Genomic DNA, 23,128 nt, shown 5'->3' on the forward strand with positions numbered 1-23,128 from the left:
CAAAAAAAAAAAAAAAAAAAAAAAAGTCTTGGGAGCCTAGAACGTATGTGGTATGAAAAAAAAAAAGTCTCTTTACCCGTCTTCCCTCCAAATACCACACTGTTTCTTTCCTTACCTACAGACTCGCTGTCTTCAATTTCCTTCCTCCAATTCTCCAGTTGGGGTTTCACCCACTGTTCCACACAAAACTGTTTTTAACATGGTCACTAATCCAGAGGTCAATTTTCAGGCTGGACTTGATTGGACACTTCAGCAGCATTTCACACAGCTGACCCTTGAAACCCTGTTTCACTCTGCTCCCGATCACATGCTCCTGGTCCTCCTCCTCCTACCTCCAGCTTCTCATTACTAGCTTTTTCTCATCTTCCCATTCTCAAAATATTGGCACCGCAGGGCTCAATCCTTGAACATTTAGCATCAATTCCTTTTGTATCTACACTTGTTGCCTTGGTGACTTCATCCAGTCTCATGGGTAAGATTTAGTTAGTCCCTCTATAAGTTGACGACTCTTAATTTCCAATTTATCTCCAGTTTAAATTTCTCCCCTGAAATCCAGGTTTGTGTATATTGTACACTGAACGTTCGTCTCCATCTAGAGGTTCAATAAGCATTTTAAACTTAACGTTCCCTGCCAGGCATGGTGGCTCATGCCTATAATCCTAGCACTTTCGGAGGCTAAGGTGGGCAGATCACTTGAGGTCAGGAGTACGAGACCAGCTTGGCCAACATGGCAAAACACGATCTCTACTAAAAATACAAAAATTAGCTAGGTGTGGTGGCAGGCACCTGTAAGTCCAGCTACTCAGGAGGCTGATGCAGGAGAATTGCTTGAACCCAGGTAGCAGAAGTTGCAGTGAGCCGAGATGGTGCCACTGCATTTCACCCTAGGCAATGAGCAAAACTCCACCTCAAAAAATAATAAATAGGCCGGGCGCGGTGGCTCAAGCCTGTAATCCCAGCACTTTGGGAGGCCGAGGCGGGTGGATCACGAGGTCAAGAGATCGAGACCATCCTGGTCAACATGGTGAAACCCCGTCTCTACTAAAAATACAAAAAATTAGCTGGTCATGGTGGTGCATGCCTGTAATCCCAGCTACTCAGGAGGCTGAGGCAGGAGAATTGCCTGAACCCAGGAGGCGGAGGTTGCGGTGAGCCGAGATCGTGCCATTGCACTCCAGCCTGGGTAACATGAGTGAAACTCCGTCTCAAAAAAAAATAATAATAATAATAATAATAATAATAAAGTTAACATTCCAAAACTGAGCTCGTGAGATGCCCCCCACAGCTACCTTTACCTCGTCTATATTAGTAAACAACAACTCCATTCTTCTTGTTTCTCAGGCCAAAAACCTTACTCCTCTCTCCCCTCTCATGCTGCATGTCTAATCCATTGGCAAATCCCTTTGACTCGACCTTCAAAATATATGCAGAATCTAACCACTTCTCCCCATACTCCCGCTGCTACCATGTTGGTTTCTCATCCCCTCCTTGATTACAGAAAGTCTCCTAAATGGTCCATTTCTGTCCTTGTCTCCCTATAGTCTATTCTCAGCATGGTAGCCATAATGACCCTTTTAAAACCTAAGTAGGATCAAGTCATTTGTAACTCCATCCCCACTCACATTCTCTATTGCTCTCTTGCTTTAAACTCCTCTTTAGGGCTGGGCACAGTGATTCATACCTATAATCCCAGCACTTAAGGAAGCTGAGGCAGGCAGATCGCTTGAGCCCAGGAGTTCAAGACCAGCCTGGGCAACATGATGAAAACCTGTCTCTATCAAAAAAAAATAAATAAATAAAAAGTAAAAATAAAAATAACCTCTTTAATGCTTACCATCATTTCACATACAACATACTTTCCTTTCCCTGATTTACTGTTTGTCTCCACTAAAATATAAACACCATGAGAGGAGTTTTTGTTCTTTTTGTTCACTGCAATTTTTGAGAGTAGACAGTGCCTGGCAGATAGCAGATGCTCAATAAGTATTTGCTAATGGATGAATTATTATTTTTTTTAATTTTTTTTTTTTTTAAAGACGGGGTTTCACCATATTGGTCAGGCTGGTCTTGAAATCCTGACCTCGGGTGATCCGCCCGCCTCAGCCTCCCAAAGTGCTAGGATTACAGGCGTGAGCCACCATGCCCGTTGTAGGATGAATTATTGATTTAAAAAATGTCTGGCCAGATGTGGTGGCTCACGCCTGTAATCCCAGCACTTTGGGAGGCTGAGGCAGGTGGATTACCTGAGGTCAGGAGTTCGAGACCAGCCCAGCCAACATGGTGAAACGCCGTCTCTACTAAAAATACAAAAATTAGCTGGGCATGGTAGTGTGTGCCTGGAATCAGCTATTCAGGAGCATCACCTGAACCCAGGAGGCAGAGGTTGCAGTGAGCCAAGATTGCACCACTGCACTCCAGCCTGGGCAACAAGACCAAAATTCCATCTCAAAAAAAAAAAAAAAATGGCCATCTGGCTGGGTACAGTGGCTCACACCTGTAATCCCAGCACTTTGGGAGGCCTAGGCGGGTGCATCACTTGAGGTCAGGGATTCAAGATCAGCCTGGCCAACATGGTGAAACCCTCTCTACTAAAAATACAAAAATAAATGGAGCATAGTGGTGTGCGCTTGTAATCCCAGCTACTTGGAAGGCTGAGGTGTAAGAATCGCTTAAACTGTGGAGGTGGAGGCTGCAGTGAGCAGAGGTAACGCCACTGCACTCCAGCCTGAGCAACAGAGCGAGACTCCATCTCAAAAAAAAAAAAAAAAGTCCATCTGAGAGCCCCCTAAAATCATCTTGCATACTACTAGGGAACAGTATATATTGACATTTGGAGGAAGCTTGGTCTATAGAACAAAATTCCAAATGACTTGGCACAACATTTAAAGGTCCCTGGTGATCTTTTCCATTACCCCTGGGCAGGAGAACCCTGCCCACAATCCCGCTCTGGCTCCCACCTCTCCAAAACCCAGCCCAAATGCAAGCTGTTAAAGGAGCCTGTGATGTGCCCCCACACACAACCCAAGTCAAGTCTCCTTCCCGGGACAGTTCCTTTGACATGGCTTGACACTCAGTCCATTACAGATCGCTCTTCTACAAGTCCTGGAGGGCAAAAACCACTTTCAACTCAGTCTTGTATACACCTAGATAAAAGGTGGATCCTCCAGCCAATGTTTGCTGACTGATCCCCATGGTCCAGCCACCTTACCCATGCCCCCCTCGAGCAGCAAACATCTCGTGGAAAGGGAACTGGCGGTGCAGGTCCTTCTCAATCACATCCAGCCACTTGGGGTCCCCAGGAGCCCGTTCCAGCTCCTGCAGTGGGACAGCGGGGATTATACCTCAGGATCTGGGGGAACTGATACCCCTCGCTCGCACAGACAGGGCCACATGTCCCCACACCCTGGAGCTGCACGCACCTCAAACTTTCCTGGGTTCTGCTCCAGAAGTTCCTTGCTATTGGACAGGTACTGCCAGGCCTTGGCTCTGAGAGAGGAGGGGATCCCCTTCCGGCAGCGCAGCTTCACCTAAGGCAAAGTGGCAGGCGGGGTACAGCTTCAAGGGCCAGCATAGCCTCCAAGCTTCCTCCAGCAGTCCACAGGCTCCCTGGATACTCCCCCCACATCCCATAAGCTTGGTTCCACTGGACCTGGCCTGGCCTTCTATTTTTAAAGCCACTCCCCCACAAGGCCCAAGTACCATCTATACCCAGTGTGGTCCAGAGTGCAGATATTATCAGCTTCCAGGGTTTCCCTGGAGCACATGCCACCCCTCCCAACTTGTACATCACCCTGCCCACCATTCAGCCCTCAAACCTTCTGGAATCGCCGTGACAGCCACTTATCCCAGTTACTGAACATCTCCAGCCATTTGAGCTCCCGCTGCCGAGCCACATCCACGGGAATGGAGCTCTCTCTGCAGGGTGGGGGGAGCACGGAAGGGGTCAGTAGCAGTAGTGTAAAACCTGCATTGCAGAGGGAACTGAGGCAAGCCACCTCCCCAGGCTCAAATGACAAACTGGATAGTCTGTGAGCTACCAAACATCAGGATGTCTGGCCACTTGGCCATCCCAGGGCACACTGAAAGGGTTTCCTTTCCTGATGGATCTCTATTCAGAAGTCATATTTAAATCTCACTCCCGACACATCCAAATCTGAGGAGAGTATGGAGTATTCTAAAGCCACATTTTGCATTATCTGGATCCAAGTCCTACCTTTCCCATTTATTCATTGTGTGATCTTGGGCAAATCACAAATTTGCTAAGCCTCAATTTCCTCATCTGCAAGGTGGAGAGTAACAATATCTACCCAAAGGGGTTTGTTGAGAGTTTATACAAAATAACGCGCAGTAAGGTGCCCATTAAGTAATACCTTACTATCCATAAAATAAAATACAGAGGGCTCATGCCTGTAATCCAGCACTTTGGGAGGCAGAGGCAGGAGGATCACTTGAGGCCAGGAGTTAAAGGCCAGCCTGGGTAACCTAACGAGATTCTGTCTCTACAAAAATAAAAATAAAATAATAAAATATGTTGCGTGTGGTGGCTCACCCCTGTAATTTCAGCACATTCAGAGGCCGAGGCAGGCAGATCACTTGAGGTCAGGAGTTCAAGACCAGCCTGGACAACATGGTAAAACCTGTCTCTACTAAAAATACAAAAATTAGCCAGGCATGGTGGCACACACTTGTAATCTCAGTTACTTGGAGGCTGAGGCAGGACAATCACTTGAACCCGGGAGGCGGAGGGTACAGTGAGTCAAGATTGTACCACTGCACTCCGGCCTGGGCAACAAAGGAAGACTCTGTCTCAAAAAATAGTGAAACACAGAACAAACTGTCTCCTTAGACGCAACCAACTGAGTTTTGTCCTATCAAACTTTTACGATCCCTTGGATCACCTGCAATTTACCTCTTCCTCCTTGAAATCGCCCCAAGCAAATAAAGGTCTCCCTGCCCTATTTACTCACTGTTCTGTTAGAGCTTCACACTCACAGTGCCCCATCATTCTTCAAACAGTTACTTTAGGAGCCAGTACTAGCAGGTGAGTGGAATGGAAGAAAGCTTGGGTCTTAGGAATCAAACCCACCTAAGTTCAAATTCCAGTTCTGTCTGAGACCCTGGGGAGCCTTGGCAAGGGATGATCTGAGTCCCTTCCTCGGTTATAAAAAGACACCATCACCCACATCACAAAGTTATGAGAAGACTATTGAGAAACTGCATATAAACAACTGTTCAATAGAAGGGGGCTCATTAAATGTTAGTTTCCTTTGTCCTAGAAGCTCCTTAAACAGAGAGACTATCTCTCATTATTTTCTATCACAAATCAGTTCCAAACTCTAGCAAGGGCTGGGAAGAGTGACATACCTTCTGGCCCTCAAGAAGGTCACAGCCTAAGCGGAGAGATAACTGTAATATGGTATGGGAAATGCAATGACAAAGATGCACCAAAGAGGCATCTAATTGGAGTGGGGGCAGTGGAAATCAGGGAAGGCTTCCTGGAGGAGGGGACATCTGAGGTAAGCCATGAAGAACTGAGTAGAACTCAGCAGGCAAAGGAAGGGGAGAAGAGCACTCCTGGCAGGTGAACAGTGTGAATATGAAGGCAAAAGGACTACAACTAGTTTAAGAGCCACAGTGCAAAGCATCCAGTGAGGAGTGGTGGCAAAGTTGACCAGAGAGGCTGTGCGCAGGCTGAAAAGCCTGGACTGCATCCTGTGGACAGAGTGAGCCAGTAAACACTGCAAAAGTAACGTTGTTTACAGTCAATCTTGCCCCAGAGGTAGAGCATGGAAGCTGATCTTAGAGGTACTTAGAGGTACAAAGCAGAGAAACAGCACCTGGCACAGTGCCTGGCACACAAGAGGAACTCCCTCAAACTGAATTCAGCCCAAGTTCCTTAGGACAGTCTGCTATTGAGGAAAGAGCCACTGGTCACACCGATCCAGATTATTTGAGGCAACAATTCACTCAATTGCGCTAATTCTGTTTCTTCATCTGTAAATCAAGTTGTGCCTAGAAAGCACCAGGGTCAAACTTTAGTTGCTTTCCCATGTAAGACCCTGAATGTTGGTACCCAATCAAAGGCTTTCTGATTTTGGTTGGCTTGTGAACCCTGCCTGGAAAACCCTCCCACAGGACTTCCCCCATCCCAGCACACACAGCCATGACTAAACCCTACTTACTCTCCGTGATTCAGAGCAGCTTCAGCTGATACCCTGCTCTAGGTGCTCAGGAAACCCTCTGGATATCTCTAGGCTAAACCTGCTGTCTTCTATTGAAACCAACTGTTAAGTATTTGTCTTTCTCTCCAGGTGCTTGGCTCTTTGAAACAACTATTTTATCCTTAGTACCTGAGGCCTGATATGGGGAGGGGGGAGCGGGCAGGCGATGCTGAAGGTAGAGTGGACCTGCAGGTCAAAGGGACATAGGAACAAGGAGCAGGATCCAGAGAGGGGGAAGGAAGAAGTCAGAGGCAATCACCCCCTACCTCGGGAGTGACTCAGGCCCCGGAGGGAACTAGGAAAGAGTAAACCGGGCTGAGGAGATGAGGAAATGGGGAAGAGGCCTCTCCCACCCCCTTTCCTTCAATGCAAATACAAGACTGTCCTGTTTCATAGAAGGGTCCTGACTGCACGGTCTCCCTTACATCAGCCAAACTTCCCCACCTCTATTCCATCCCAGGGACCCAGGGCCATGCGGTACGTGAGGTGCCTGCACCCCTCCCAGGCTCTCCCCTTAAGAGACCAAGGGCCTCTACCAGAACCCTTGCCCAACCAACCCTCCAAAATATCCTGCCTGGAGCGGGAGTTCCCCATCAAAGAGCTGGGATGACCTCAGGTATCACCTCATTCAACCCACTTTATAGAGGAGGAAACTGAGGCACGGAAATGGAGAAGCCACTAGCTGAAGGGCACACAACCCATCAAAGGCAAGCCTTAAACCCAGACTTCCTGACCCCTGGTCCGAAACTCACTAACATGCCAATGTCACAGACGCCTCAGGATGCTCAAGGCATGGCAGCTCGAGCTGATCACTCCTTGGATCCTCAGAGGAGGCTGGGCTGCCAGAATCTGGGCAAAGTGTATCGTTTCGCCCTCCCCCAACCTCTGCTTCCCCGAGGTGGTCCCGCTGGGTGCCCACTGGTACTCACAGGCTGCCCGAGTACTGGCTGCCCCCAAGGAAGCCATATTTGTCCGTCTTGCGCAGGGCCAGCCCGTTTATCTCAGAGTCTGAGCCCATGGAGCTCACATCATCCGCCAAGGACTCCAAGGTCCCAGACATGAGGCTCACGGAGTCCAAGTAGCTCAGCGTATCTGGGGCCTGCCCTCGAGGCCCAGAGATGCCAGGTCCCAGGCTGGACGTGGAGCCCAGGTCTTGAGAGTTTTCAGCAGGCTCCGGAGCTGGGGTCACGGTCACGACAGCTACCGGAGCCTCACAAGTCCCCGAGGGGCCTGTGCCAGGGCCTGAGGGGTCCTCAGGAGCCTGTCCTGCTGATGTTGATGTTGCTGCGGCAGCTCCATGCCCACCTGTCACTTGTCCTGATGCACTCCGTGCAGTCACTCCTGAGGCCACTGTGATTCCCGGCTTGGGGGCAAGCGGGGGTTTGGCGGTCAGGGCCCCAGGAGCCGTTCTGGAAGGGGTCCTGGTGGGGGTCCCTGATCCTGGGACGGGGGAGGGTCGAGCCTCCTCTGTCTTCGGAGAGTCTGCCCCGGCTGCCAGAGCCCTCAACACCTCAGCTCCTGCCACCGCCGCCGGCTCTGGGGGTTCAGGGCCGGATGGAACCTGCGTCTTCGGGGCTTCGGGCGAGGCCTCGAGGGTCAGCACCACCACAGTGCTGCCAGTGACGGCCGGGGCCGGATCAGAGTTCTGGGCCAACCCCGGGACCCAGACGGGCCGCGCCTCCCCGGCGGCCACCAGGGTGACGGGGGCCGAAGTGGCCGTAGTCACTGGAGGTCCCGGAGCCACCACCATGACGGGCCCGGCCCGGGAACCCCGGGGCGGCGGCGAGGGAGCCGCGGGGGCGCCGTGACGGCGCGGCGGGGCCACCAGGGGCGCCGGGCCCGTCTCCATGGCCGCCGGCCGCCCCTCACATCCCCCCGCTGGGGAGGCCGCAGAAGGCGCCGCCCCTCAGGCCTCCCGGCGAGGCCAGCTGAGAAAGGGGAGAGGGCGAAGGGCGCAGCTCGGCCCGCGCCGGGGGCGGGGCGGGGCTGCCGCCGGGCAAGCAGAGGCGGGGCAGAGGTCCAGGGGCGCTCTGCGCCGGGGTCTAGCTCGTGCCCTCTCACCTCCTCGCGCGCTCTCGCCGCCGCCCCCTCCCTCCCTCCCGCTTAGGGCGAGCCGCCGACCTCGCGCCTGCGCACACGCTGCAGAGCCGGCTCCGCGGCCAGCGTCTCGATGTTCCACGCCTGCGCGCGGACTGTCCCATCGCGCTCCTTTTTTCTCCCGCCTCGTCAGAGGATTTGGACGAATAGTGGGAGAGAGGGAACTGGGCTTCTGCCAATCGTTGGAATCGTGGGCGGGGCTGGAGGCGAAAAGGGGAGGGATCATCTGAAAAGAGGAAACGGAGACGGCGGAGGGCTGTAAGACCAGTCAGAGGGTGAGGAACGTCAGGAGGAGGTGGGGGGGTAGGTGGGACGAAGAAAATAACCAATAGAAGTGCAACGGCCTGAACCTCCTGACCAATGAATATGACTGAAGAGTGAATGACCGCGGAAGGGCGGAGTAAGAGGCAGGGGCTGTACGAATAAGAGGCGGGGCCTGGAAGCTTTTTGACCAATAGGGACGGTAAAAAGGAAGCCAATGAAAAGGGGAGTAGGTGGAGGTCAAATTGACAGGCAGGGATCTCTAGTTGGGCGTTGACAGACAGCATCTGCAGTCAATAGAAGGAGCTGAGGACTTTGGGTCTCCGAAAATGGTCAGGAAGGAATGACAGCTGAGGGGGGCAAACTAGAGATTAATTCACCTCCTCAGCCAATGATCGCATTCTTCCACATTACCCACAGGACAGGAAGATAGATATCTGTCTCAGCCAATGGGAGCATCCAAAGGGCAAAGATGCTGCCAGCAGGCGGTGCCAGCCCAGGGATAGTCGGTGACAAGCGGAGACAACCCCTAGAGGAGGGTGACAGCTGGGGACAGCCCGGAGAAGGGGCGGGGGCACTAGTGCAGCCCTCAGCCAATGAGTGCCGCGCTGCCCTTCTCGAGTTCTTTCCGGGTCCCTATTTTCCATTCAATTCCTGAGCCTCCTACTCTGGTGGTCTGTGGGACCCTGAGCCCCACCACAGATCCAGTGCCCTGACCCAGTACTCTCATCCTTCACTTTGTAATTTTCCAATCCCGATCCCCAACTAACCCCGACACTCCAGGTCCAGCTGGCAATAGCCCGAACCCCAAAATCCTATAAGCAGCTCATCTCTCTGCTTCACCCATTTCCTGCGGGAATCCCAACCGCCAAGTCCCTCTCCTCAGTTCCCATCTATCTGAGCTCCTCCGCAGAAACCAGCTCCAATTCCTCGGACCTTATCCCTCTGAGTCCGCCCCCTCCATTTCTTTTAGTGGAGATCTCAAACCCCAAATCCATGAATCCTCAATACCATGAACTCCCCGTGTGTGTTACTATTCTTTTAGGGATTCAAGACCCCAGTTCCATCAACCCCTGTCCCCTCATTGCCACATCCCTCTGTGCTCTTCATTTTCCACTGAGAACCCCGACCTCAATCTCATGAGTGCTCCAGCTTGTCTTTAGATCACAAGCATAAAGACCTGACGTTATGAGCGCCAACTTTCCAACTTTTTTTTTTTTTTTAGACAGTCTCACTCTGTCGCCCAGGCTGGAGTGCAGTGGCGCGATCTTGGCTCACTGCGACCTCCTGCTCCTGGGTTCAAGCGATTCTCCTGCCTCAGCCTCTGAGTGGCTGGTATCACAGGCATGCACCACCACGCCCAGCTGATTTTTGTATTTTTAGTAGAGATGGGGTTTTACCATGTTGGCTAGGATGGTCTCGACTTCCTGACCTCCTGATCTGCCTGCCTCGGCCTCCCAAAGTGCTGGGATTACAGGCATGAGCCACCGCGCCCGGCCCAACTTTCCAACTTCTAAAACACCCTCTTCTCTCTCTGACCCCCATAGTCCAATTTCCATATAGCATCCACCATCCTGGAATTCCAGTGAGACCTAGCTCCTGACTTCCCAGCCCCTCCTTGATTTCTGAGTTCTCTAAGGTCCCTCACTCCCAACTCAGCCCCAAGTCCTGTCAATTCCCATTCAATGTCTCATCTCCTTCTCACCTTCCTCATCTTCCATTTGACCCAAGCTTCCTGAACACTCCTCCCATTCCCCTTAATGGAGTCCTCCTCCTCTCCCAGAACCCAATAATAAGTGAACCCCCCCGGCCTGGACCCCCATGGTAACCCTATAAGGCGAGGCAGCTGCCATCTGAGGCAGGGAGGGGCTGGTGTGGGAGGCTAAGGCCAGCTGCTAAGTTTAGGGTGGCTCCTTCTCTCTTCTTAGAGACAACAGGTGGCTGGGCCTCAGTGCCCAGAAAAGAAAATGTCTTAGAGGCACTGGCATGGGGCTGGGGGAGGGGGAAGGGGGAGGCATCTTCCTCAGGACATCAGGTCATAGAGGGAGCAGGAGGAGAAGGAGATGGTTGTCCTTGCCAACCTGGGGCTTCCTCAGCCACTATTTTCCCAGACTTCTGCTGCATGGAGAAGACTGGGTTACTGAGGCCCAGAGGGAAAAGAGAGGGCACATCAAAGTCACACAATCAGCCAAGCTGGCTCTTGGCCAAAATGAAGCAAGCTGCCACTGGCCATCAAGCCACCTCACAGAAGGTGGTCAGCTGGCTGTCCGATTAGGGTCTTTGCCTCCCTCCTGATTTCCAGCCTCCACACCAGTACACAGAGAAAAGATTCTAGACTCATACTAGACCATGTTCTTCTGCATGAAACCTTTCCAAGGTTCCCCAAGGTCTCCGCCCTGTGCCTGGCCTTCAAGGGCCCTCAGGGGCTGGTCACCAGCCCCAGCACAATTCTGGCAACCTTAACACCTCTGATCTTCCACTCTCCAGGCCTCTGCCTAGGCCATGCACTCTATCGAGCACACCTGCTCCTCCATCTGCACCTGACTCCCTGGCCCTCATTAAGCCACTCTCATACTCGTAGACAGGGCCGCCATGCCCTCCACTTCTGGGCTCCTGACCAGCTGGTGTGTCCATTTCTGCATTCATTCCTATCTCTATGGATAGACTGTAAGTTCCACCAAGGCAGGGATAATTATTAGTTATAATGCAAGTTCTGAGGGATGGGAACTACATCTCCCTTTTACAGAAGGGAAATCAAGGCCCAGCACAAAACCTGAGACCACAGAGCATCTCGCCTCAAAAAATCCCCCTCTCAGCCAGGCACGGTGGCTTACACCTGTAATCCCAGCACTTTGGGAGGCCGAGGTGGGTGGATCGCCTGAGGTCTGGAGTTCAAGACCAGCCTGGCCAACATGGTGAAATCTTATCTGTACTAAAAATACAAAAAATTAGCCGGGTGTGGTGGCATGTGCCTGTAATCCCAGCTACTTGGAAGGCTGAGACAGAAGAATCACTTGAACTCAGGAGGCAGAGGTTGCACTGGGCCGAGATCACACCACTGCACTCCAGCCTGGGCGATGAGCAAGACTCCATCTCAAAAAAACAAAAATTCCCCTCTCTTTGAAGGGAGGTAGCTGATCCCCCAGCTTCCACAGATGGCTCTTTCCCACCACCTCCACATTTACATACACTTGACTATGAAGTCCACCATGGGGTGGTGGAGGGATTGTGTCTGCCAAAGTGTACCCACAAAGCCTGGCCTAGCACGTGGCACGCTGTGTGCATACAATACGTGTTTACTGGGTTTATTTTATTAATTTAAAATAGAGGACCAGGAGCAGTGGCTCATGCCTGTAATCCCAGCACTTTGGGAGGCTGAGGAGGGCAGATCACCAGAGGTCAGGAGTTTGAGACCAGCCTGGACAACATGGTGAAACCCCATTTCTACCAAAAATACAAAATTAGCTCGGTGTGGTGGCACATGCCTGTGATCTCAGTTACCCTGGAGGCTGATGCAGGAGAATCGCTTAAACCCAGGAGGCAGAAGTTGTGGTGAGCCGAGATCGTGCCATTGCACTCCAGCCTGGGCAACAAGAGTGAAATTCCATCTCAAATAAATAAATAAAATAGAGACAGGGGAACAGGCATGGTGGCTCACGCCTGTAATCCCAGCACTTTGGGAGGCCAAAGTGGGTGAATCATGAGGTCAGAAGATCGAGACCACCCCGGTCAACACAGTGAAACCTGGTCTCTACTAAAAATCAACAAAAATTGGCAGAGCGTGATGGTGCGCACCTGTAATCTGTAATCCCAGCTATGTGGGAGGCTGAGGCAAGAGAAATGTTTGAACCTGGGAGGCGGAGGTTGCAGTGAACTGAGATTGCACCACTGCACTCCAGCCTGGGCGACAGAGCGAGACTATGTCTCAAAAAAAAAAAAGAAAAAAAAATAGAGACGGGGTCTCACTGTTGGCCAGGCTGGTCCTGAACTTCTGGCCTCAGGCAATCCACTCGCCTCAGCCTCCCAAAGTGCTGGAATTACAGGTGTAAACCACTGCACCCAGAAGTTTACTGGGTTTAAATCTGAGTCCCCCCAACCCCACACAGGAGTATAGGATCTGGTTCATCTCTCTCCCAGAACACTGCCTTGGGTCGGGTCCACCCTAAACTCTGGCACATTCCAGCCCCTCTTTGGGAGAAAGAATATCCCTTCTTGCCCAGGCCCTAGTGAGACATGCATCCCAAGACCTGCTTCCCCCCCCGCTCCCCCTGGGCTCCAGCTGTTGCAGGCCCTCCAAGAAAGGAGACGCCCTGAGCTGGGCTATTTTGGTATCTGGGGTGGGTACCCACAGGGCTAAGGTTACCTTGGTATGTTAAGGGCTCCCTGGAGCAGGACTATATAACCCCAGAGGGACTGCTCCATGCTGACTCCCTGCTTCTTTCCCACCAGAGCCGCTGCCTTGCCCCCCGGAGACTGAAGACATGGTGAGTGACAATCCTCCAACCCCTGCCCAAATCCCTTAGACCTCAGGGCAGCCTCACCCTTTGAAAGAAAGTAGCCGGTTCCCAGTCCAACAAAAAGTTAAAAGGATGGTCATCTCTTTCTTGGCATCACTGATGGAAAATAGAATGTGTAATAGCCTAAAGGATCCAATCAATGATAATCCGCCCAGACATTCGACTCACAGGGGCCCAGTCCCTTTCAAAACCTCTTCCATCGTTCCTGCACTCCATCTTCCTAAAGCCCTCTGGCACCACGCAGGCAATAACTCCTATCCCATTTTACAAATGAGAAAGTAGAAGTTCAGGCCAGGTGCTGTGGCTCATGCCTGTAATACCAACACTTTGGAAGGCTGAGGTGGGCAGATCATTTGAAGCCAAGAGTTTAAGATCAGCCTGGCCAACATGGCAAAACCCTGTCTCTACTAAAAATATAAAAATTAGCCAGGTATGGTGATGCATGCCTGTAATCCCAGCTACTCCAGAGGCTGAGGGTGTTAGAATTGCTTGAACCCGGGAGGCAGAGGTTGCAATAAGCCGAGATCGAAACACTGCACACCAGCCTGGGCGACAGAGCGAGACTCTCAAAAAAAAACAAAAACAACAGAAAGACAAGATGAAAGAAAGAAAAGAAAGAAAGAAAGAAAGAGAAAAAGAACGAAAGAAAGAGAAAAGAAAGAAAAAAGAAAGAGGAAGGAAGGAAGGAAGAAGGAAGGAAGGAAGGAAAAGAAAGTAGAGGCTCAAACAGGGCGAATGAGTGGTTGGGGTCACACAGCAAGTCTGGGGCTCAGAGGAACCTGGCTCAGGCCACTGAGAAGAGAAGGAAGCTTCCATTCATTGTGGGGGATGAAGAGATAGAGGCCCAGGAGCCACAGATGGGAATTTGGGGAATGCAATCAAAGCAGGTCCCCTCAGCAAAGAGGTCCCAAGGACGGGGAGACTCAGGCCAAAGAGTTGCTTTAGAAACCAGGACTCAAAGAATTCTGAATCTAATCCATTGCCCCCAAAGAAGTGGAGGGACTGGTCCATGGGCCCCTTTATTCAACCCTCACCCTCCAGGCACCCAAGAAAGCCAAGAGAAGGGCAGTAGAGGGCGGAAGCTCCAGTGTCTTCTCCATGTTTGACCAGACTCAGATCCAGGAGTTCAAGGAGGTGAGTGAGGGGACAGGGGAAACTGAAAGGCTGACCAAATACAGACCTCTCCCCCGCCCTCTCCCTGGAATGTGCACCTGTTTGAAGGAGGGGAAAGGTTTAGAATTCCTTCCTCCCCTCCCTGCTTGGGGTAGAAGAGGACAGCTGGCTGGGAGCCAGCATCTGATCCGCCTGGGGCAGGGATGCTGAGGTTGGGCCATGGGGGACCTAACCCTCCCCATCCTGGCCCTGCCCAGGCCTTCACCGTGATTGACCAGAACCGTGATGGCATCATTGACAAGGAGGACCTTCGGGACACCTTCGCGGCCATGGGTGAGCCCACTACCCCAGGTGGGAATATTCAAGGCTGCAGAGTCGAGGAAATTCAGTGGCCTTGGGTTCCAGCCCTGTCAGCTCCACCTTGGGCCTCAGTCTACCCAGCTGAAAAAATGGATGGGATCATCTGAATTAGTAGGAAGCACAGCCCTGGCCTCAGAAGCCTGCTCCAGCCTGTACTTCCCCCACCAGGCCGCCTCAATGTGAAGAATGAGGAGATAGATGCCATGATGAAGGAAGCCAGCGGTCCCATCAACTTCACCGTCTTCCTGACCATGTTCGGGGAGAAGCTCAAGGGTGAGTGGAGTGTTCTGTGTCTAAGGCCCCAGTTGCCTTTTCCCCAGACCCTTCAGGGACCCATCAGCTTCATGTGCCCTCTGACCCCCACAGGTGCTGACCCTGAGGATGTGATCACTGGAGCCTTCAAGGTCCTGGACCCTGAGGGAAAGGGCACCATCAAGAAGCAGTTGTGAGCATTGGTCCCCCAACCCTTTTTCCCCTTCCCCTCACTCCACCAGCTGCTCCCACACTGAAAGCCTCCTTTAAGTTCCTACCAAGGCTGGGCGCTGTGGCTCAGTATTTTGGAAGGCAGAGGCAGGAGGATTGGCTTGAGGCCAGGAGTTTGAGACCAGCCTGGGCAACATAGCATGACCCTGTTTCTAAAAACTTAATTTAAAAATTCGCGGGCTGGCCAGGTGCAGTGGCTTGTTTCTGTAATCCCAGCACTTTGCAAGGCCAAGACGGGCAGATCACGTGAGGTCAGGAGTTCAAGACCAGCGTGGCCAACACGGTGAAACCCAGTCTCTACTAAAAATATAAAAATTAGCTGGGCATGGTAGCAGGCGCCTGTAGTCCCAGCTACTCCGGAGGCTGAGACATGAGAATCGCTTGAATCCTGGAGGCGGAGGTTGCAGTGAGCGGAAATCAAGCCACTGCCCTCTAGCCTGGGAGACAATAGTGAAACTCTGTATCAAAAAAAAAAAAAAAAAAAAAAATCGCGAGCTTGGTGGCAAACACCTGTAGTCTCAGCTACTCCGGAGGCTGAAGCAGTTAGATCCCTTGAGCCCCAGAGTTCCAGGTTGCAGTGAGCTATGATCAAACCACTGCACTCCGGCCTGGGCGACAGGGCAAGACCCTGTCTCAAAACAAAGAAACAAAAATTCCTACGAAGGGTTAGGCACTGTCAGAGGTAACGGAGTAGTTAGGATTGTGGTAATGGGCGGTAAGATTGCATTTCCACAGCAAATGTGGGCGGAGAGGGCAAAAGCGAGCCTCTAGAAGGCCAAAGAGGAAGTAGAGTGACCCGGTTTTTGGGAGGCTGGGGCTGGCAACGGGCATGAGGTGCGAGGGAGTGGAAAGGAATCAGGAACCCAATCGCAACTCCCCGTGTGTCACCTCTCTCCAGCCTGGAGGAGCTGCTGACCACACAGTGTGACCGCTTCTCCCAGGAGGAGGTGAGTAGGGGCGGGGCTGGAGAAGTTAAGGAGGAGGGGCCGGGGAGCCTAAGGGCCGGTGCGAGACGCCCCTGCGTCTTCCCGCAGATCAGGAACATGTGGGCTGCCTTCCCGCCCGACGTGGGCGGCAACGTTGACTACAAGAACATCTGCTACGTCATCACGCACGGCGACGCCAAGGACCAGGAGTAGGGGCCCCCGCGGGCCTCCCTGGCCGCCGCTTCCGGCCGGCCCGACCCCCGTCCGGCTCCCAATAAAATTCAACTGGTCTTTCTTTCTTATCGGCAACGCCTTCAGTGTGTTTGCGCGAGAGCCTCAGGTGGGAGGCTGGGCCCAGACGCGGCCCACGCCTAAGGGAGCGCCTCACAAATGGAGGGATGCGGCCTGGAGGCCTGCGGGGGGGCGGCCCTACAATCTACGGCTGCCGCCTGTTTCCGCAAGGAAAGAGAAGTCTCGCGTGGGTGCGGGAAGCTCAGTTTTTATTGAAGACAGAGCCTGGGAGAATAGCGGCGACCCCGAAAGACAGTGCGGCAGTCCGAGCCTGGGCCGCAGGCTCTGGCCGGGAAGTGGGCGGGGTCTGGCTGGGCGGGGCAGGGGCGGGGCTTCTGACCCGGGCTGGGAGAACCTCCCCCGAGCCAGAGCGAGGGCGGCACCCGCGGGGGGTCCGGGATTAGGCGCTGGGCAGTGTGGGGCGCAGGGATTGGACAAGAGGCCGACTGAAGGCGGAACCGAGGTAAGGCCGGGCGGGGCGTGGCCTCAGAGGGCGTCTGACTGCTCACCCTGGGCTTGGCTCTGCTGCATCTGGGCCTGCATCTTCTCCAGCATCTCTTGCATGCGGCGCAGCTGTGCGGGGCGAGATTGCAGGCGGTGACCCGGCGAGGCCAGAAAGGGACCTGGGGCCTCGGTCGGGGAGAAGCGAGGTGCGTGCTCACCTCTTCGTCTTTCTCGCGGATCAGCTTCTCGGTGTCCGCCAGAGGCATCATGGGCAGCGGAATCTCCGTGGCGCTCTGGCGGGAAAGCTTACTGCGGGGCAGTGGGAAGGGGACAGGAATCAGGAACCGGGCCTGAGGTTATGAGTGAGACCCAGGAGGCAGGGCCTGGGGCGAGGTTGGGGTCTAGGATGCGGAGCCAGGTCCCTGAGGTTAGGGCCGAAGGCAAAGGGGGTGGAGAGTGAGAGGTCTGAGTGGTGCAGGCGGGGTCACGGGTGGTGAGGACCGGGTCATGGGTGAGGCGGGACCTTGGAGGCTCCGACTGTCGGCCCCGGCTCTCACCTGCGGCTGGCTCGATCGCGAGCCCCAGGCCGGGCCAGGCTCTGTAGGCAACGGGCCCGGTAGCCCTCGTAAAGCAGATCGTGCGTCACCTCTTTCAGGTCCTGCAGGTGTGTCTGCACCAGCATTCGTCGCAGGTTCAGGAAATCGCAGTGATGTGGGTTCTCCACTGGGAGGTTGGAGGGGGGAAGGGGGCGGCGGAGCAGTGAACATCAGGGAGTTTCAAGTCCAACCCACCCGCAGGGTCGGGTCTACAAGGAGGTCCTTCTGCCACTCTATCGGAGGGTCCACAATCTGCAGCCCAACGACCCCCCTTTCCTCCTAGGATCCACCCCAACCTCACATGTTGAGTGCGGCTGACCCAGAAGCCCCGAGCTCCCTCCTGCCACAGGACCCCTGCTTGTCCTCACTCACCCTCCACGGTCCCCCAAGAGTATCGGCGTCCCCTCACTGGTCGGTTCCTGCCATCCCTCACCACCTCGCAGGAACCCACAACTGCAAAAGGGATGCTTTCCTAGAGGGCAGGGGGCAGGGGTCACTCCTGGCCCACATGGCAGAAACTCTTTCCCAGCTTCAACCTCCACACCCGCCTCCTCTGCTTCTCACCCCTTCCTCTTTTTTTTTTTTTTTTTTTTACTTTTTCTTTTCTTTTCTTTTTTTTGAGACAGGGTCTTGATCCATTGCCCAGGCTGGAGTGTTCAAGTGATTCTCCTGCCTCAGCCTCCCGAATAGCTGGAATTATAGGCACCCGCCATTATGCCGCGATAATATCTGTATTTTTAGTAGAGGCAGAAGTCTCAACATGTTGCCCAGGCTGGTCTAGAACTCCTGACCTCAAAGGATCTGCCCGCCTCAGCCTCCAGAGTGCCAGGATTACAGGCGTGAGCCACCACACCCCGTACCCCCTTCCTTCTTTGTCTCCCACACCTTCATCTCCGCATCCTGCCTCTTGAAGTCTTCATCTTCGTCAGAGTCACATTCAGGGAACTGGTAGATGTGGATCTCCTCCTCCTTCAGCTGATCCCGGATCTCGGGAAACATACAGAGACAGTGTGAAACAGGCCACAATGACAAACATTGCATGGCCAGAGACAGTGAGACACAGAGATACTGGGTGGTCAGAGATAGAGAGAAAGACATAAAAGACACAGATGGGGAGATGGACGTACAGGAAGGCCAAAATAAAAACCTCAGAGAGACGGTGAGAAACAAGATTCTAAGATGGGGCAGACATTAAGAGATCAGAAGCCTGGGAAATATAGCTAGATCCCATCTAAATACAAAAAAAAAAAAAAAATTAGCTGGGCATGGTGGCGCATGCCTGTAATCCCAGCAACTCAGGAGGCTGGGGCAGGAGAATTGCCTGAACCCGGGAGGCGGAGGTTGCGGTGAGCCGAGATCACGCCATTGCAGTCCAGCCTGGGTAACAAGAGTGAAACTCCGTCTCCAAAAAAAAAAAAAAAAAAAAGTATATTTTTTGAAACAAGGTTTCACTCTCACCCAGGCTGGAGTGTAGTGGCTCCAACTTGGTTCATTGCAGCCTCAATCTCCCAGGCTCAAGTGATCCTCCCATCTCAGCCTCCCGAGTGGCTGGGACTACAGGTGCACATCACCACACCTGACTAATTTTTGTACTTTTTGTAGAAATGGGGTTCTGCCATGTTGCCCAGGCTGATCTTGAACTTTTCAGCTCAAGCAATCCTCCAACCTCAGCCTTTCAAAGTGCCGAGATTACAGGTGTGTGCCACCATGCCCAGCCAAAAAAATATTTTTTAAGTTAGCCAGGCATGGTGGCGCAAATCTGTAATCCCTGCTACTCAAAGAGGCTGAGGCAGAAGGATCACTTGAGCCTACAAGTTTGAAGCTGCAGTGGTATGCCACCGTACTCCAGCCTGAGCCACAAAGTGAGACTCTATCTCCAAAAAACAAACAAAAAAGACAGAGGCCAAGAGAGACATAAGCAGAAACTGTAGGAAAGTGTGCTGAAGACACAAGGTAGGGGCCAGAGGGAAGTCACTATGTCCTCGTGTCTATGCTCCTGCCCTCAAATAGGCCTTAGCCAAGCATCTAGCCCAGAGGCTGCATGTCTCGCCTATTTTGAGCCTTTGGAGACATGGCTACACTGGCAGCTTACCATCTGCCTTCCTCAGAAGCGTCTACAGTCTAGCCTGACACACCATGCTCCAAAAAGGCCACTCCAAGATCAAAGACGTCTAAGCTGAAATCAAGTTATGTTTGGTGGTGACTTTTGGCCTCATTTGGGGTTAAAGGTCAGAGGTCATTACTCACACCTTCTGCTTGAGGGCTTGGGTTTCCTGGGGCAGCAGGGCATCCGCTTTGCCAATGACTGGGATGATGTTGACTTTCTCATGTACTGCCCGGAGGAAGGCCACATCTAGGGGCCGGAGCCTGCACCCAGGGATTGGTCAGTGCCCAGCCTCAGGGCACAAAGGCCCCCAGCCCCAAGCCCTCCCTAAATGCCCCAGCCCCCAGGATTCCCCCACCAGACCCCCGGCCGAAGGGTGAGATGAAGTAGAGGCAGCAGTGGACTCGGGAGTCCTGGATGTTCTTCCTGTTCAGGCCACTCTCATCCCTAAGGTACTGCTCAAATTGCTCCTCGATGAATTTCACCACAGGAAGCCAGCTGGGTGTTGGGAGAGGATGTGAAGTCAGAGATCAAAGGCCAGAGGGCAGGGGGTGAGGCTAGCCAGGACTGTGAGAGTAAAACATCATTTGTTTGGCTTCATCCAAAGACATTAAAGGGAACTGGTGGGGCCTATGTGAGTCCTCAAGAAGCACAGGGACCCAGTGGCCCTCCAAAACAGATACCACCTTTTGGGATAGGGAACCAGAACAAGCCAGCCCTATAACTGACCCCTTGGTCTCCAGGGAGTCACCACTGTGAAAGGCTGAGCCTCTGTCCCCTCCCCTCCTCACCAGTCAGAGCAGTCCACCGAGTCCCCAAAGCCAGGTGTGTCCACCAGGGTCAGCTTCACCTTCACACCCCTCTCCTCGATCTCCACACCCCGGCGCTCAATGGTCAGAGTCTGTGACAAGCGAGCTTTGGGATGGGAGACAGGTCAGGGATCCAGGGAGGCTCTGAGGCAGGATCAATTTCCTTTGTCAATTTCACAGTTGCCTGCGCCCATTTTCCAGGGGAGGAAGGTCTCAGAAAAAAAGTCAGTTACCCGAGTCCCCAGATGGAAAAGACTAGGATGTAACCCAGGGACAGGGGATGGGGACAGAGGCTACTGCCTGGAGAGGGTAGTGAGGGTCTTACCACTAGCCTCTGGCACCTGGCGATCCTCATAGAGGTTGGTGAGGAACAGGCTGTTGATGAGGGTAGATTTCCCTAGGCCTGATTCTCCTGTGGACAGAACAGGCCCAATTGGTCAGGGGAGAGGACAGTCAGGGTCTCCTTAAGGACATCCCCTCCACAGTTCAAGACCCCCAGACCTGCCACCATGAGTGTGAAGTCAAACCCCTTCTTGACAGACTTGCGGTGCAGCTGGTTGGGGAGGGCAGCAAAACCCACGTACTCCTTGTCCTGTGGATGGGGGTAGAAAATATGAAGCTGTTGGCAATGGCAGGCAGAGTCCCCCAAGATCACTTGAGCTCTTGGGGTAGGAAGAGTCAGCAGGGTCTGTGACCCTGGGCATAGGGGAGTGGGGGCCAAGATGCCCAGGTTTCTGGGCTTAAGGACTCACCATGGCTCCGCCAGCCGTCACTGCACCTGCCGTCTTGCCCCACTTCCTATGGTGGGGCAGGAAGTTGACTGCGGCTAACAAGGGGGCGGGCAGAAGAGGCAGCTGAGATGCTCAAGCTGGCTCAGTCTCAGAGAGGTAGGGAAGGCCAAGGCCAAGAAACCTGGGGTTACCACCTCCTGGACCCCTTGTCCCTTCATCCCTCCATGCACCTTCAACCCCTCCATTCTTCAAACATCTGGATTCCAAGTCCCACTGCAGCCCCTCATGGTGATGAGACATGGGGTATGTGCAGACAGGAAGAAAGCACACTGCCTTTGTTAGCAGGTGAGATGAAGGAGGTTTTTTTTTTTTTTGAGATGGAGTCTCACTCTGTTGCCCAGGCTGGAGTGCAGTGGTGTGATCTTGGCTCACTGCAACCTCCGCCTCCCGGGTTCAAGTGCTTCTCCTGCCTCAGCCTCCTGAGTTGCTGGGATTACAGGTACTCAGCACTACATCCGGCGAATTGTATTTTTAGTAGAGACGGGGTTTTGCCATGTTGGCCAGGCTGGTCTGGAACTCCTGACCTCAAGTGATCTGCCCGCCTCAGCCTCCCAAAGGGCTGGGATGACAGGCCTGAGCCACCGTGCCGGTGAGATGAAGGTTTGGATGAGCTGGTTAAAAAACGGTTCCCAGGCCGGGCAAGGTGGCTCACGCCTGTCATCTCAGCACTTTAGGAGGCAGAGGTGGGAGGACTGCTTGAGCCAAGGAGCTCAGACTAGCCTGAGCAACAGAGGGACACGCCCCCCAACCATCTCTACAAAAAATTTAAAAAATTAGCCAGGCATGCCGGGTGTGGTGGCTCACTCCTGTAATCGCAGAATTTTGGGAGGCCAAGGTGGGTGGATAACTTGAGGTCGAGAGTTCAGGAGTTCAAGACAGCCTGATCAACATGGAGAAACCCCATCTCTACTGAAAATACAAAATTAGCTGGATGTGGTGGTGCATGCCTGTAATCCCAGCTACTCTGGAGGCAGAAGCAGGAAAATCCCTTGAACCCAGGAGGCGGAGGTTGTGGTGAGCCAAGATCGCACCATTGCACTCCAGCCTGGGCAACAAGAGTGAAACTCCATCTCAAAAAAAAAAAAAAATTAGCCAGGTATGATGATGTAACCCTGTAGTCCCAGCTACTAGGGAGGCTGAGGTGGGAGGATTGCATGAGCCCAGAAGATTAAGGCTGCAGTGAGCTGTGATCGCACCACTACACACCAGTCTGGGCAGCACAGCAAGACCCTGTTTCAAAAAAAGAAAAAAAAATGTTCTCATGGTTTAAGTGGACCAGAAGCCACGATGAGATTGGGGGTGGGTGAGGCCATCCATTTTCCAGCTCAGGGAATGGATTCATCAGAGGACTCTACCACATCTTTTTTTTTTTTTTTTTTTTTGAGACGGAGTTTCACTCTTGTTACCCAGGCTGGAGTGCAATGGCGCCATCTCGGCTCACCGCAACCTCCGCCTCCTGGGTCCAGGCAATTCTCCTGCCTCAGCTTCCTGAGTAGCTGGGATTACAGGCACGCACCACCATGCCCAGCTAATTTTTTGTAGTTTCAGTAGAGACGGGGTTTCACCATGTTGACCAGGATGGTCTCGATCTCTTGACCTCGTGATCCACCCGCCTCAGCCTCCCAAAGTGCTGGGATTACAGGCTTGAGCCACCGCGCCCGGCCTCTACCACATCTTTGAACATCGCTGCTGGAGAGATTTTCCTTCAGAATCCCGGCCAAGGAACTCTGCTGCTCAGAATCCTTCAGGAACGCCCCAGTGACTGAGTCAAGTCTGAATTCTGGCCTGAACACCAAAGCCTCCCTCAGCTGGCCTCATCAACCCATCTCTCATTCATCCAAACATCCTTGGCTGTCTACTCATTGAGCTTTTCCTGTTTCTAAATCAGGTGAACTCTTACTCATCCTTCAAGTGTTTCATTCAAAGGGCTCTGCCTCTATGCAATCTCCCCACCTACTCTAGGCAGGGTCATTGTCCCTTCTTTAAATCCCCTGCGACTGGCTGGGTGCAGTGGCTCATGCCTGAAATCCCAACACTTTTGGAGACTGAGGCGGGCGGATCACTTGAGGCCAGGAGTTCAAGACCAGCCTGACCAACATGGGGAGACCCTGTCTC

At 53.1% G+C, this 23,128-nt stretch overlaps 3 protein-coding genes across 4 annotated transcripts in view; 1 reads left to right on the plus strand and 2 right to left on the minus strand.

Moving 5' to 3' along the window:
• The window catches only part of TBC1D10B (TBC1 domain family member 10B), a 13,046-nt gene extending 4,661 nt beyond the window's left edge, over window positions 1-8,385 (minus strand). The window contains exons 1-4 of one of the 2 annotated variants that reach the window (XM_032243187.1): window positions 7,151-8,385; window positions 3,816-3,915; window positions 3,420-3,527; window positions 3,209-3,315 (exon numbers count right to left, since the gene is read on the minus strand). In XM_032243187.1, the coding sequence (XP_032099078.1) occupies window positions 3,209-3,315; window positions 3,420-3,527; window positions 3,816-3,915; window positions 7,151-8,070 (1,235 nt within the window). In that variant the 5' untranslated portion in view covers window positions 8,071-8,385. The remainder of the gene's footprint in view (window positions 1-3,208; window positions 3,316-3,419; window positions 3,528-3,815; window positions 3,916-7,150) is intronic. The other variant, XM_032243188.1, reaches the window with a different exon arrangement.
• Window positions 8,386-12,951: 4,566 nt separating this feature from the next.
• Window positions 12,952-16,280, plus strand: MYLPF (myosin light chain, phosphorylatable, fast skeletal muscle). Its single transcript, XM_032243190.1, has 7 exons — window positions 12,952-13,063; window positions 14,138-14,230; window positions 14,467-14,542; window positions 14,738-14,842; window positions 14,936-15,014; window positions 15,951-15,999; window positions 16,087-16,280. Exons 1-7 carry the CDS (start codon window positions 13,061-13,063, stop codon window positions 16,189-16,191), a joined length of 510 nt encoding a protein of 169 aa, XP_032099081.1. The 5' UTR covers window positions 12,952-13,060; the 3' UTR covers window positions 16,192-16,280.
• Window positions 16,281-16,462: 182 nt separating this feature from the next.
• On the minus strand, window positions 16,463-21,306 carry SEPTIN1 (septin 1). The gene is made up of 12 exons (XM_032243189.1): window positions 21,184-21,306; window positions 20,975-21,048; window positions 20,724-20,814; window positions 20,548-20,634; window positions 20,205-20,328; window positions 19,777-19,911; window positions 19,559-19,676; window positions 18,195-18,296; window positions 17,682-17,781; window positions 17,271-17,436; window positions 16,932-17,022; window positions 16,463-16,842 (listed from the first exon to the last, which is right to left on the minus strand). Exons 1-12 carry the CDS (start codon window positions 21,251-21,253, stop codon window positions 16,756-16,758), a joined length of 1,245 nt encoding a protein of 414 aa, XP_032099080.1. The 5' UTR covers window positions 21,254-21,306; the 3' UTR covers window positions 16,463-16,755.
• Between the last annotated feature and the right edge of the window lie 1,822 nt (window positions 21,307-23,128).

The sequence above is a fragment of the Sapajus apella genome, unplaced genomic scaffold (genome assembly GCF_009761245.1).
Source record: "Sapajus apella isolate SASKATOON/1434 unplaced genomic scaffold, GSC_monkey_1.0 scaffold51, whole genome shotgun sequence".
NCBI lineage: Eukaryota > Metazoa > Chordata > Mammalia > Primates > Cebidae > Sapajus > Sapajus apella.